General features: G+C 42.1%; 1 protein-coding gene across 2 annotated transcripts in view; it reads right to left on the minus strand.

Annotated features, from left to right (window-relative positions):
- Window positions 1-15,305, minus strand: part of Nrg4 (neuregulin 4) — a 60,147-nt gene extending 44,842 nt beyond the window's left edge. For both annotated transcript variants that reach the window (XM_021642953.2, XM_060374203.1), the window contains exons 1-3: window positions 15,174-15,305; window positions 14,308-14,373; window positions 12,531-12,624 (exon numbers count right to left, since the gene is read on the minus strand). In XM_021642953.2, coding sequence (XP_021498628.1) covers window positions 12,531-12,624; window positions 14,308-14,317 — 104 coding nt within the window. In that variant the 5' untranslated portion in view covers window positions 14,318-14,373; window positions 15,174-15,305. The remainder of the gene's footprint in view (window positions 1-12,530; window positions 12,625-14,307; window positions 14,374-15,173) is intronic.
- Between the last annotated feature and the right edge of the window lie 324 nt (window positions 15,306-15,629).

The raw sequence follows: 15,629 nt of genomic DNA on the forward strand, positions 1-15,629 counted from the left end.
TATCTCAAAAAAATATTTCGTGGCAAGGGTTAGAAAACATGTTTTCTGTAAAAAAGAAAGTGAATATTTTAGGTATTGTGGTTCATAGTGTCTTCTGCAGCAAACTCAAGCTTATAGCAAAGCAAGTATAGATGACATGTAAATGAGCATGTCTTTGCTTATAAAACCATTTGTAAATACTGAGATTAGAGTTTCATATAAATCACCTATGTCAAAAACATTCTTTAAAAATACTTTCAAACGTAAAGCCATAATTAATTCATATTCTATAAAAATTGGTGATGGTCTATGCATTTTGGTCCATGAATTTGCTGATCTTTGTTCTGTAAAATTTCTCTTCTTTCTATTTTCTTCCTTCCTTCCTTCCTTTCTTTCTTCCTTCCTTCCTTCCTTTCTTTCTTTCTTTCTTTCTTTCTTTCTTTCTTTCTTTCTTTCTTTCTTTCTTTCTTTCTCTCTCTCTCTCTCTCTCTCTCTCTTTCTTTCTTTCTTTCTTTCTCTCTTTCTTTGTCATCTCAGGTGACACTCAGCTTGAGGTTGACTTCATCTGTTTTGCCGCTATCATGACTCCAGCTGTGGCCTGCTGTTTTCATGGTGCAGCTCTTTCTCTTTTCCTTCATCCATTACAATGTCTCACTAAAGTTTTCATCTCTCTCTCTCTCTACTCCCTTTCCCCGCAGCCCTCCTTCCCGTGCACGCTTGTGTGTGTCACCGTTTTAGAGGTCATAATTACGCCACGTACAGTTAACAAGGCTGATAGGTCGTACTGGTCTACCCTGGACTATTTCTCTTGGCACCATTTGGCAGCTCATTTTAACTTACCTATGAGCCTCACAGTCAGCTCTGTACTGTGTTCCTAGGGCTGCAATATGTATTCTTAACTTGTCATAAAATCTTCCCGCCCTCCTACGTCATCGGCACCTGATCCTCTGTGGCCCGGGGTCATGGGTTATGCCTTGATCCAGTATGTTCCACAACACATTTTTGGTTTGAATAGTCATATGTATCTTACCTAAGTTGAAATGTAAGAGAAAGTCTGATAGGTATGTACATTTTCACTCTTTTTTTTGTTTGTTTGTTTTTCAAGTCAGGGTTTCTCGTGTAGCCTTGACTGACCTGGACTTGCTTTGTAGACCAGGCTGGCCTCAAACTCAGAGCTGTCTGCCTGCCTCTGCCTCCACCAGAGTGCTGGGACTAAGGATGCACGCCACCATGCCTGGCTCCATTTTCAGGCTCTGAGTGCTCTTCCCGTCTTTCTGTAGACACTGTTCTCCCTCCCGGAGAGCTTTGCATATCCTCTAATGCAGGCTTACCGGCAGTAATGATCTTCGTTTTCAGGTGTCTGAAAATATTTGTACATTACTTTCATTTTAACAGATTTATTGAGACAGACCCTTCCTATATTATATAAGTTGCCCATTCAACGTATATGGTCCAGTGATTTCAGTATAGTTACAGGGTTGCTACCAAAAATCTAATTTTAGGATGTTTTAATTCCATCTAAAAGAAACAGCAGTTCATGAGCAGCCGACCCCCATTTCCTTCCTCACTGCCTACCCAACCCCTCTATAGACTGACCTCTGCCAGATGACTGCTGTTGAATTCCAGATGTGGTGTCTGCCTGCAGGGCTTCACCCAGTTTCACCAGGGCACACCCGTGGGCAAAGAGTCACTAAAAGTGGAAAACTCACAAGGTGACAGTCCCTTCTCCAGATGCCTCTTCCTTTTTGGCTTCTACTGACTCCCAGGCACTTTCCTTTCCGGTGCCTTACCCCAGCATCCTGATTTACAGAGTCCACCATTTTCATCTGAAGGGAGTGGGCACAACTCCAGCCTTTCCTGAGGGGCGGGTTTAACCCAGAACTTGTTCTGAAAAGGCTCAAGCATGGAATAAACCCACGAGATTTAAAACTGAGTCACCTCTCCAAGGCTGGAGCAAAGTGGTTCATGATCCACATGAACAGCCTTCCTGAAAGACTTACAAGAAACACGCATAGAGGAAAGTAAGTTAGACAATAATATAGACTTCTTTTATGCTTGTACTATACTCAGATGGACTGTTAAGTATCAGCAGGAAACTGACGTGCTACAATACTTAGAACTGAAGGAAATAAGATTATTTAATTCAAAATTAATTACAAAGTTAATGAACCAGAGCTGAACAAAGCAAAGTTCTTTAACTAATGGAAATTGGTTCAATATACTTTAACATAAAGAAAGAGCTGTCTACCTCTTTTTGTGGTTGGAAAAAAAAAAAAACCCGCCAGGTATAGGAATGGCACAGAGGCAAATATCAGTGTCCTGGTATTAAGCGGTATCAAACAGAGGCATCGAAAGACACAGTGCAATTACAGCCCGAAGTGAGATTCCCCCCTCATAGAAATAAGTGCATCAGAAAAGTCATACATTCAAGTTATAGATCACTTTCTTGTTTGTTTTTTTTTTTAAATCAATAATGTTCTAAACTAAATGTTTTGATTACAAATTTGGCTTCCTACCTCTGAAAGTCCATAGGGTGAGAAAATGCCTGGCTCACGTGAACTCAAGTCCACTTCCCCTACACCTGTTGTAAACCAATGTTAGCATGCTTACTTTAGGTGCTAGTTTTCGTAAGTTCTCATCAGTGTGTGTGGCCACGAGGGACGAGATCCACTCACAGTGTAGAAATGCAAGCTGGCACACCATCACGGACACACGGTTCTCTTCCGAGCGCTCTGCAGCACTCTTATTCCCCACACGTGCTAATACCAACTTCACAGACTTGTGAACATTTTAACTACAGAACTTGGAGGCTCATTTTTTATATTGTTGCATAAGTTTGGGGGATTTTTGTTTGCTTCTTTCTTTCTTTCTTTCCTTTAAAGACAGGGTCTCACTGTATAGCTCTGGCTGTCCTAGAAGTCACTTTGTAGACCAGGCTGGCCTTGAACTCACAGAGATCCACCTGCCTTTGCTTCCCAAATGCTAGGATTCAAGACATGTGCCACTATGTCCAGCTAAGCCTTGTTTTTTTAGTGTACAATGTATGCCTAACTACATAAGACAAAGAAGAATAAAGACATAATTCTGGAAAAAGACTACACTGAAAAGCTGGAAAAATAAAGTAAGTTAATTAGTTAGTTTAGAGAACTAGCTCACAGTCTCTTATACAAATCTCCCTAGATATAGCAAAAAAAGAAATGTATTCACAAAACTGGAAAATGTGCCAACTTCCTTCTTAATAACTTATTGTTAAAGTGGCTAATCGTTTGTTTAGATCATTTGTCTACAGCACTGGCTCTCGCTGTGTTTACTGTTAGGATATTGACTTACAGTCTTGCGGGAATCAGACGAAATGGTTATCTCAGAACAGGAAAGTAAACAGGATCTACTTCAAACCTCAAAAATTTTCCAATGAAATGTATGATAGGAACTGCATAATGAGGGTCCATAAATACCAGCATCATACACCCATCTGACTCCCCCAGGGTTACTGCTCTATTTGGGGCTTTGTTTCACACGTATTGGCTGAAATAATTTGTAAAAAGGGATGAGGCAGGTGTGAAGCAGAGGGCACTCTCTGTCAGTGCGCTTAAGGCTCCCCTCCCCCCATTGAGCCCTTTCTCAATTTAATACTCTATTAGACTAAAAAAAGTTTCAGGTGTTCTAAAGAGCTGACTTGTTAACGGGAGGAGGAAACTGTGAGCAAGGGAAGAGTGAAAGTAGCTCAGGAACATACTTGCACAAAATCACAAACACACTTTATGAGGTAATTTATCTACGAGTTTCCCCAGTGGAAAGCAAGGCAATTTAAAAACTTGGGTGCCAATTTGACTTCGTGAAAAATTTAAAAACATGCCACATCACAAGATACTTGTGGTGGTCGTTCTTATTGTCAGCCTGACTAGATCCACAATCACCGTGGAAACGCCTCCAGGATGTCTCCAGAAAGGTCTGACTGAAGAAGAAAGCCCTACCTTGAATGTGGGCTAGGGCCACAGACTGAATAAAAAGAACATCATTTGAACATCAGCACTCATTTCTGCTTCCTGAGGGAGGAGGCTAACGTGATTAGCTGCCTCATGCTCCTGACAACCAGAAGCCAAAGTAAACCTTTCCTTCCTGTCGTAGTTATAACCACCTGTCAGTGTGATACAACCCAGTGTTGCTTGGGAAGAGGAAGCTCAGCTGAGGAAATGCCTCCATCAAGTTAGTTTGTGGGAATGTCACAGGGAGCCTAACTGATGTCGGGGGCCTGTGTGGGTGCTAGTTTTTCAAACACCACTTTTGGGGGTTCCGTAAAGCTTATGCCTTCCTTCCATCCCCCCAACCCCAGGCAGGGGAAAAAGAAGGTTGTAAGGGAAACAGGGTGTGGCTCTCTTCTTTCTGCTGGTCATAGGATTCTTTTGGGGACAATACAGATATCTGTCATCAGGAAATCCAGAAATCCAGGTAACCAGCAAGCCAGCAAGCCAGCAAGAGCAGGAAGTAGTCCTTCTCCATCTCCCTAAGCTTCAGCCCCTTCTTCCTCTGGGCTGTCATATTTATACCCCTCAAAGTCCTCAGAATGCAGCTAAGTCCAGCTGGCAAAGAGCCCCTTTCAGAGCCCACACGAGGCAAGTAGTCCACTGCTATGGAAAATCTGAATCAGCCCCTGATCCCACACCCGGGATTAAAACAAAACCAAGTTTACGTCCACAACAGGCCTGGCCTGCTCTGAAGAGTGTCAGCCGTAGGCAGGTAGGTCTGGAGTAGATGGGAAAGCCACTGACAGGAAGCGAGTCACTAAGCTTTCCCAAGGGCTCTACTTCAGCGTCTGCTGTGAGATCCTGACCTGGCTCTCCTGGCTTTTCCACGATGGACCCGTGCAAAGCCCTGTCCTTCCTGAGTTGCATTTGGTCACTGTTTAGCACGGCAATAGCAAACCAGCATCCTCCCTGAAGTCACTTCTCATTGCCTTGAAGGCAAAATGGTAGGTTAAGGCAACAGAGGTTTTTGTTATTGTTTTCTGTTCACTGTAGAGTCCAATGCCCAATGCTACCCTGGCTATCTTCTCTACCTCCTGGTTCTGCTTCCTGGAAAATATGACTCTTGGGTCCCTGAGCAGGATAAATGCAGGCTGGAGTGTTTTAGGAGCTGGCTTCAAGAGCCAGACTTACCAGTGGCTGCTGTTCCTTTTGTTGGTACCCAGTGTGAGAATCTGTCACATGGAGCCAACCTATCTGCAGGAAAGCCTAGGAAATGCAGAACAGACGCTCCTATAGTGGACAGTAAGAGCCTCTGCTACAGTGTGTACAACACAACTTGGTAAAGTCCACCTTGAGACCCCATAAAGGATAGAAGCCTTAGGCTGAGCTTCAGAACGCGCTGCTAATTTTGGCCCTATGTGATGAGAACCCAACAACTATCAGAAACTTTACAAACAGTGAAAGACTTGGACAAGGTTGTAGAGTACTCATTCATCCCAAAGGCCGTCATACAATAACTGCCATATGCCTGCTCTATATGGACTGAAAACAAAACAAAACAGATTAGAAACCCATTCCTCTGTGGAATTTATATTCTACCTTAGGGAGCTAGGAGGTAGAGTAAACACACACTCTGCAGTATATCAGCACATGGGGAGAGTGTGGGGAAACAGGGAGTGGGGGCAGAAAAATGGGTGGTAAGAAATGTAAAGGACCTAAGAGGTTGTCCTTGAAGAAATCGAGGGAAAGCACCCGGCACAGGAAGGGGACGTGGCAGCACCTCAAGGCAGAGCTGTCCTGGTGTGGGAACAGCAGGGCGGCTCCTGCGGCTCAAGAGGTGAGTAGAGAGACAACAGCAAGACACAAGGCCAGCCTGAGGCAGAAGGCTGTGTTGTTAGGATTTTATAGGCCGTTGGCTCTTATTGGAGAGAGAAAGACCCAGAAGGGTCCTAAGCAGAGAAATACTCTACTTTAAAATTCATGGAGAATGTTTTATTATGTTTAATAAAACATAAAATGTGTGGGATAAACTCCCTTCGGGAATGTTCAAAACATTTATATCATGTTGAAGGCATTCCTGAAGCACACGAAAGAAGCTTTGAACAAAAATACATTTCTCAACCTTGGATAAGAAGCCTCAGCATTATAAACAAATAAATGGTCCTTAAGTAAATTTCATGCAATTAAAATAACTCCCTCTGCCCCCCCAAATGATTTTTTTTTTCTGAAAAGATAAATTAATTCTAAAGTTCATGTGGAAAAATAATGAGCATGGGCAGGGGACAAGGACTGGAGTTACTGCGTATTGAACTTACTATAAAAGTTCAGCAGCTGTAGGATTGCTGCTGGCATAGAGGTGTGGAGTAATGCAGCCCTGTCCTCACAGGGCCACGCTAGTGGAGCTGTGACAGCCAGAGCAGGAACGCTGGGGAACAGAGCTGCTGTTGAGCTCTCAAGCTGTGTTCTCCAAAATGCTGTGCAGACTTACACCCATGGGGCGCTGCCGAAGGCCAAGCAAGCTAGAGGGGCCCCTCCTTTGTGAGGGCACCAAGCGCCAGCTCCTCTATCTTAAACCTTCCAGCCTCTAGACCTGAGAGGAATACATTTCCATTGAATAGTCAAGCTCAGGGGTCGTGTGAGCAGCACACACACCAGATAAACATTTTAAAGAGGGAAATTTATATCTGTAGCCACATCCTACACAAAACCCAAATATTTAATTGAAAGAGGTACCTGAAGCGAACATGGTGGATTACTTACAACTCAGACAAGGGGACAGTCCACAGTATGACTGAAACCCCAAGAGCTTTAAGAAATAACAGAGTTTGACTTCAAGAAAACAAAGCTACCACACAGAAAATTAAAAAAAAAAAAAACAGGTTAAAAAGGAAGAATAAACTATAAATAATAATTTTCTATGACTGATATCATAGGGAAAAAATTCAAACTTATACTGGAGGTTTTATAGGGAAAGGACTAAAAACTCTAATTATTAAACAAATACATCATCAAATATTTTACTTATACCTGAACAGTGGCATCGTCAACTCAACTTGGAAATAGGAGAATATATTTAAAAAGGATTCTGAGATGTTTGTATTTATCAGGCTGGTAAAACGCCAGAACTTTGTCATTTATCTGTCTAGGGTACATGTGGAGGCAAAAGACCTTCATGGTGGGAGTTAACTGTCATGCCAAAGGTTCTATGGAGAGAAAGTTCACGACACATTAAAATCACAGAGGCCTTTATGCTCAGCCCAGCAATCTCACAAATGCATTTACGTACAGGAGGGGGTGTGAGTTATTGTTTAATTGGTGTGAGCAGCCTCACAGGGTTGGCGTGGAGATGGATGGTGCTTGTGGCTGCACAGTATCGAGTATGTTTAATATACTGATGCGCACATTTAAAAGTGGTTTAGTAAATTTTATGTCATGTATGTTTTGGTACAACAAAAATTAAAAAAAAATAATTTATGTATATATCTAGACTCCCCAAATCTTTAGAAAATAAAAGATTACATTTTAGAAAACAAACATGAAAAAATATTTTTGAAATGAAAATTTAAATGCCATTTAAAGTACCAACCAAAACTATTTAAATGCCTATTTTAAAAAGAGAAGGAGTAGCTGGGCACAGTGGCACACATCTAAAATCCCAGCCCTTGGGAGACAGAGGCAGAGAAATCTCTGTAAGTTCGAGATTCTGGTCTACAAAGTGAGTCCAGGACAGCCAAGGCTACACAGAGAAACGCTGTCTTGAAAAGTCAAACCAAACAAAAAAAGGAGTATATGCAACAATATCATAACACGCCTATAATACAGGTATTAATGATGAAAACCTAATTAGGATATATAGCATGTACAGGGCTCATAAGTCTTCAGCTTTATTAAGATGTCAAATTTCCTCATATATGATCTAAAGATTCCATCATCTCATTTAAAGACCTTAGAGGTCTTTGTTCTTTTTCTTTTCTTTTTCTTTTTTTTTTTTTGGAAGTTGGAAAGATGATTCTAATGTTTATCCTTGTCACGACGGTAAGCCAGATGAAGTAGTCCGCATAAAATCTGAAGCCTCGCTGCAAAGGCAGCCAGCCTGTTTTTACTGTAATTTCTAGCCCCTGCCAGAAGCAGATCCTCTCTGGAGGAACAGAATACCAAAGGCCTTAAATTACCTCTGTGGTTTTCATATATAATGGCTGACACAGAATGAAGAAATAACCAGGCATGGTAGTACAGGCTTTTAATCCCAGCGCTTGGGAGGCAGAGGCGAGTGGAGGATCTCCGTGAGTTCAAGAGTAGCCTGGCTTACATATGGAACCTGTCTAAAACAAACAAACAAACAAACAAACAAAGCTGCATGGGTGCTCAAGATAATCTGATGAAAACAGAGTATCTACAGATACTCACACAAGTAGAACACACTCACACATATAGGACAACAAAAAGCCCATCTTAAGATTCTTAGGGACTTTTAAGGTACATTGATTAGCCAAAACACTTTTGAAAAAGAAAACTAGAGAACTCTCATTTCCTGAATTAAAAATGGATTATAGAAGTACAATATTAACATACTGTGATGGCGGCTGGTAGGCTTGCTCAGTGGATAAGGACGGCTCCTACCAAGCAGGGTAACACGAGTGTGATTCCTGAATCCCACATGGCGGAGAGAGCTGAGTCCTGCCTAGTTGTCTGACCTCCACACATGACATGGCACGCACACCACCCCCCATATAAATACATGCTAAAAAATTAAATTGTGATAAAAACTCAAGTGCAGACTGTGGACCACATGGAGCAGACTCAGAGCCCAGAAATTATCCCTCTCACAAATGGCCATGTCACCGCAACCATTCAATGAGGAAAAGACAGTTTTTCACTGAACGGTGCTGGAAAATCTGTACGGGTACATTAAAACAAACAAACCTTATCTCATACCAAAGACAAAATTAACATAAAACAGATCAAAGACCTAAACATTAGATGTAAACATTTCAGAAGAAAACAAGGGGGAACCTTCATGACAGGGGCCTGGCGATGAATTCTTAGATATGATGACCAAAGGGAAAAAAAGCTTAATTGTGACATAATAAAAATTAAAAATGTCAAATGTTACCCCTCGTGCTGGTTACCCCTCGTGCTGGCGTGATGCCGTTGTGGCGGGGCACAGGAAGAAGCCCCTCCGTGTGCTTAGGAAGGACACAGAGGCGTTACAGATCAGGCCAGCCCACCTATGTCACAGTCAGAGGAGAACAGCATCCCAGGCAGGGGGAAGCAGTGTGGGGGCAGGCTCCGCACAGGTTAGACATCCTAATTAAACACACACAGTTCAAGGGCCCTAGGACTACAGGCAAGCGTGAAGTGGGGCACAGCAGCAGCACACGCCTGCAGTCCCGGCCAGCCTGGGCCACATAAGAGTTCCGGGACAGCCTGGGCCGGCCTGAGCCCTTGCTCTAAAACAAAACGAAACAAAGCACCCTGAAGAGACCAGGAGGACTCTTTAAGGCATGGTAGAAATCGAAAAGAAAGATGGTTGAAAACTGATTTTAAAATTTAATAATATAACCAGAAAAACAAATTTTGATTAACTCTTATTAAAAGAGAAGAGACTCAGACTGGATTATTAAGCATACCCTGTGCATTTACAGACACACCGAATAAAAAGTTGAAGGAAAAATTCTACTATTCAAATACTCGGCAAGGGACGATTGGTTTAGCCACCTTAATGTCAATGAGACACACATGGGATGACAGGAAGCATGATTAGGATGAGGAAGGTCACTAATGTACAACGAGGAAAGGGAGCCTTATCAGAAAATAGTCCAGCACACATTTATACGGGCTTAATAATATTATTTCAAAAATATTTTAAGTAGAAATTAGCAGAAACCACATTGAAGGCTCAAAATCACAGGAGGAACTTTTGGCATAGCTCTTCAGCTGCCGACAAAGCAAACAGGTAAAAACACAGGAAGGACACCAACATGGGCAGAAGGTTGGTCGGTGGACGCGTACAGCACTGTCCCCTTCACAGAGACTCTGCGTCCTCCTCTAGCACAGGCTGACCACATCACCTCCTCTAGCACAGGCTGACCACATCACCTCCTCTAGCACAGGCTGACCACGTCACCTCCTCTACCACAGGCTGACCACGTCACCTCCTCTACCACAGGCTGACCACGTCACCTCCTCTACCACAGGCTGACCACGTCACCTCCTCTACCACAGGCTGACCACGTCACCTCCTCTACCACAGGCTGACCACGTCAAAGAGAGTCCCACACTGCCTCCCAGACTGGCTGTGAACCTGCAGCAATCCTCCCGCCTCCAGCCCCCCGAGTGCTGAGAACACACACAGGGTTAGCTACCACACCCAAGCAACACAGAAAAATTAGTATCAGTTACTCAGTTAGAGTGTTAGCTGAACGTCACTTATTTAAAAGACTAACCCAACTAAAGTATATAAAGACAGAGAATGTTCTGAGGAAGTGCAGACTAGGAGAAAATGCCGCTTACTGTGTGCATGGAGAGTATATCAGGGCTGTAAAGCATTCTTAGACATCACAATTGTACAATTTCTTCTTTTTTTAATAACTCACTTACCTGCTTCACTGAAGAAGACTTAGAATGCTTCCTAAAACTTCACCATGGGTAATGGGTCATTCAGTCTACAGGTGGTGAGACACAATGGGGGCTGTTTATATTTTAGTGAAAGTGCTGAGTATATAAATGACCCCAGATGTAGAGTAATAACTTTCTCACATTTCTGTACATGTCCACAGGGAGAAGTGAGCTCTGATTTATGATGGGGTCAAGGATTGGGAAAGAGGTAGCCTTGAAACACAAGGAGGTTTTTAATATGGCTGCATACAAAGAGGAGGCAGAATAGTCATGAATTCAAGGTAAGCAATGTAATGCATAGTGCTTCTAGATCAAGCACTGGGCAGGCATGAGGCCAAGGCCACGATAGGGTTGGTATCAAACTACAAATGGCTCTAAAAGTTACGCGAAACAGTAAGGTTTTACTTCAGAGGTAGTCAACCTGCAGGGTTAGGATCTACTATTTTCTTGATTTATCAGGTACAGAGAGGCAAAGGGGGCTCCAGGAGTCAGTCTGGAAACTGTTCTTGTCAGACAAACCAGCGGTCAGGAAGGCCTGAGCTAGTAGAGCATAGTAAAAACAGAAGATGCTGGAGAGATTAAAGAGACAGGGCAAAGAAGAAATCCGAATCACCAACTGGCTGAACCAGCTATACTAGTTGGAAATGAGTCTGGTTTCTTGATGACCAGATGATTGGGAATACAGGAAGTAGTATGGAGGGAATGGAAAATGACTTTATTACCTTCAGATATCGCTATTACAGTCTATAATGACAAGTATATTCCAAATGTGGCCCTAAGGTCCTTGGAAGGCAAATTTTTTAGTAAAATAATACACAATTTAAAATATGTCTGCCATTCAACTCCCCTGAATTGTCAGACACTCTAGGCCTTGATTCTCAATCATCCTTGTCCTGCCGTGTCATTCAGCCATGAACCTTCTTTCTCCAGGGTGTGGAACAGCTCTCGGTTACACCGTTCATGCATTGCCAGATTGGGCCAACCCCACTAACTTATGGCCACACAATATGGTGGCCAGCCTTCAAAGTCTCGTTCTCTGCCTGTGACAAACTCAGAGGAGCATGCTGTTGACTGCTGTTCGAAACTGGAAATCAGGAAGAAACCAGATGCATTCTTAAATTTAGTCTTTACCAGCAAACTTTCTGTTCTCTTTCATTGGGGGTAACTTTTCGGGGATGTACTGAAACCACATTTATCCAGGCTCCCTTCCCATTTTAATGACGCCCCAAATCCTGGCCTTCTCAGTGCTGTTTTTTGTTGTTTTGAGGTAGGTTCTCATGATGTAGGCCAAGCTGGCCCAGAACTCATAGAGATCTGCCTGCCTCAACCTCCCTAGTGCTAGGGTTAAAGGCGTGCACCACGTGTCTGGCTTTAGTGCTGTCTTTTAACTTATTTGGTGCAGACAGCTCTATGGTTCAACTATTCTGGCCACAGTGCGATTAACTTATGCATTGTGGGTTATAAGAAAGAAGTAGTGTCTGCAGGGCAAAGAAGTCATAATGAAACATTTTAAACTCGGAACCCAACAGTTAGAATTCGGAGGATGAACTGCGATGGCTTTCAGTCTCCTAAAACAGTAGTTACTATCTATTGGAAGAGAAGGTTAAGGTCCAGGCAGTTGTCTTATATTTAAGTGTCTGGTTTGGAATTTTCATACTAGTGATTTCTCATGAGGTTTTGCTGGCAATGCTGAACAGGTCACTTCCCCTGAACCACCATCACTCAGAAGCTTCTCTCGAATGTGTTCTTTATAGCCTGCCTAGGCTGGTAAATACCAAACAGGTTTTGAAAACAAACACCACGCTGAGACCTTTATTTGCCTCTTCACTTTGTTTTCTTCTGTCTACATAAAGACAACAGCCTCCCCACGCCCCTTCATCTTACACCTTTTGCCTTCTTTTAAGATCCCTTCTAAGTCATCAAATGGCGAGGCGGAAATCACCCTCTCCCCCAGTCAACGTCACTCACCTACAGAATGGGCTGGGAATAGTAGGTATCACATAACACATCCCCCCATTCAGGCAAAATGACCTGTGACCGGGACCACAGGGCTCCTCGTGATCTACAACACACATGCACATGAAACACAGACAGTTAACACTTTTCTGACACCATCAGGGATGGGAATGTCTCATCTAAGAGTGAAGCAGCACTTTAAAAAGAAAAGAATGATTTATTCCCCCTCTAAGTAAAACAATCTTATTCCTTATTTCTTGAGCAAGAGTGTCTATCCCTTCGAAAGAAAAGTCATTGTGTCCCAAGGATATGGACATTGACAATAACAAATTTAGAAGCTATATAACAGAAATAAGAAATCTTCACAGTTATTAAAGCACAGTCTTAGTATAAGACATGCCTGGCCTCGCACAGGCCAGAGATTCTGTAGTACTTAGACACTTCCTGGACGAAGAGGTATTTAGATTCCTCTCTTACTTTTTATGCCTCAAACATGTATAAAAAAATCTGAAATTGTAATGGGAAAAGACTTAGATAATTGAAACAGACTCTGATTTCTAAAAAAAACTCGTATGCATATCAATGTCAAAAAACAAAGGAAACAATTGCAGAGGTTTGATTTGCAAGGGGATTTCAGTTATAGCTTGTAGCTGGAGACACTGGGGACTTAGGCAGAACTGACAACTTAACCTGTTGCTTAGATACAAGCTACAACGTTCAGAACATCAAGGAGGGGAACTATGTTTTCTCTTTCGCTTTCCTCTTTCCCTGCTTTTTCTCCAGCTTCACGTTCTCTTTCATCTCTGAACTTTCCTTACTCTGTCTTCATCAACTACTATTTACATGGGAAAGTTGAGAACTTCTCCTTAAAGAGAGCATCATATTGCTTTAAAATTACATGTTGCCAGTTCCTGGTCATTTCTGTCTGAAACATGATCTGGAATCATCTAATGTGAAGAAGAAAATGGTATTACTCCATTTGACATTCAACTTGGCATTAAAAAGTAACATGCCATTAAAAAAAAAACTTCCTAGTATAGTGACCTTTAAAATATTGATACCCGTTAAGATATAATTGCAAGGAGGGCGATATCTCCAGTCTGAATCTGAAAAGTTTAAATTTTCCTTTTACTTTAGAAACAAGAAAAACTTGTTTAAGCTTCACATGGCAACTATGAAAGTATATTTTTAAAAAAAGGATACAAATGTAAAGAAGAAGAAAAATATCATAGAATTTAGTGTTAAGAAAGTAAACTGGCCCAAACACTTTTTTTTTAGATTCCCTTTTCTTTTTTTATAACAATGCTTCTAACATTACCCAAGAGCCTAGGAGTAATTTACTAACAAATAAAATGCCAATGATTGCTCCACCAGGACCAGGAAGGCAACACATTTTAAAATTGAGGGTGGAACGTGACTGTCACAGCTGGAGTCAATGTCTTCGATTTTAACTGCATTGCAACAAGACATCTTTAATGCCTGCGGAACTCACCTAACCCGAATTACTACCTCTTAAGTTATTTTTATTCATATTTTATTCACTTATCAAGAAGTTGATAACAGATAGAAAGATAGAATCTGTCACTTTGTAAAAAGAATAAAAACAGTAAAACATCAGTAAAAAAACAAAATAGTTTCATGTTATATAGTCTTTTAAATCTAAACTATTCAATGTTTTTGGAAGACTTTGCGTGGGGGATAATATAGCTTTATATTAATACACATTCATCACTTTCTTATTAAATAAAACTCACACATAGACAAAAAGTAGGAACTTACAAGAAATTACCTGTAGACATCTTAATTTTTAAATAGTTTCATTCTTGGTGAAAGGATTAGGGTTGAAAGACAGCACCTAAAATAATTTAAAATTTATATTTTAGGGGAAATTATCCTGTTTTTGAGGGCATTACAAAGTGTCAAATGTTCAATCAGCAAAATGCTAAACTATTGAAAACAAGACATGCATGACAGAATTTGAGCATTATAGATACATAGACAGTGCTGAGACACGAACAGATAAAACAGAGCGGTTAAAAGGTTAGCTTCCGATGAAGACCTCAGCATCACGGCGTCTTGCTTGAGAACGCTGTGAAGACACTCAGCGCCACACTCAACTGAGTCATCCCAAGGGCACTCGTGCCTCCTAAACCACGAAGCTCCCAGAAGCCCAACTTCTAGGAAGAACCTGTGACCTCCTGACCCGTTGAAAATGGTCATTCTCTAGAAAAATCTCAACAAGCATTTAAAAAGTTTGCACTTCTTTAGAAGAGCGCCTCCACACTGAGCGGAAGTTATGCCTTCTGCCTGCCACCAAGCGACAAATGTCCTTTAAAACAGTGTCTGAGGTCTGGCAAGACAAGGCAAATAAGGAGACGCGCTTGTGTGTGAAGTGTGCTACTGTAACAGAAACGGAGGCATTAAAATAGATGAAGCCTTTATCCTCACATTAAGATCACAAGCCCTTAGCACAAAGACTGCAGCCAGAGTCTATCCTGTTACTTCACAGAGGAACATGTGCAGTGTTAAAGTCCTCGAGAGCCGATCTCTTTACAGACGGGGTGCGGGGAGGAGAGAGGGAGAGAACAGACACAAACACAGTCATCACTGTATAATCACTGCCTTATTCCCTCCCCCCAAACAAACAGGGCTTACCTCAACAAAAAAATTATATTCCCATAAGAAAGTCAACTTTGCTAGACATGCAGCGTTTCACAAGTGTTTGGATCCTAAGGGCTTCGGCGGCTGTGACTTGCACTTTACAGCATGTCAAAATTCTGATTTACGTCACTTCAGTGTGGGTGAGGTCAAGGCAGACCAAGGTGTGCGCAGAGGTCAGGAGCAGCCAAGGGAACCACTCCCACAAGTTTCCACACTGCAGACGGGCAGGACTGCACTCACAAGCGGAGCTGCACCAGCTGGCACCCTGAGGCACGCTCCAGGTCCCAGGGTGAGGGCAGAAACCACACACTCTAGCACCCGGACTAATCTCTGCGTGTGTTTCGGAGGCTTGCGGAGAAATGGCACTGTGATGTGAAAAAACTCCTTATGAACTATGTAAAACTTGTATGTAATGACTTGAACTTATGAACGTGAGCAAAAACAGTGGTT

This window comes from Meriones unguiculatus, chromosome 1 (assembly GCF_030254825.1).
Source record: "Meriones unguiculatus strain TT.TT164.6M chromosome 1, Bangor_MerUng_6.1, whole genome shotgun sequence".
Lineage (NCBI taxonomy): Eukaryota > Metazoa > Chordata > Mammalia > Rodentia > Muridae > Meriones > Meriones unguiculatus.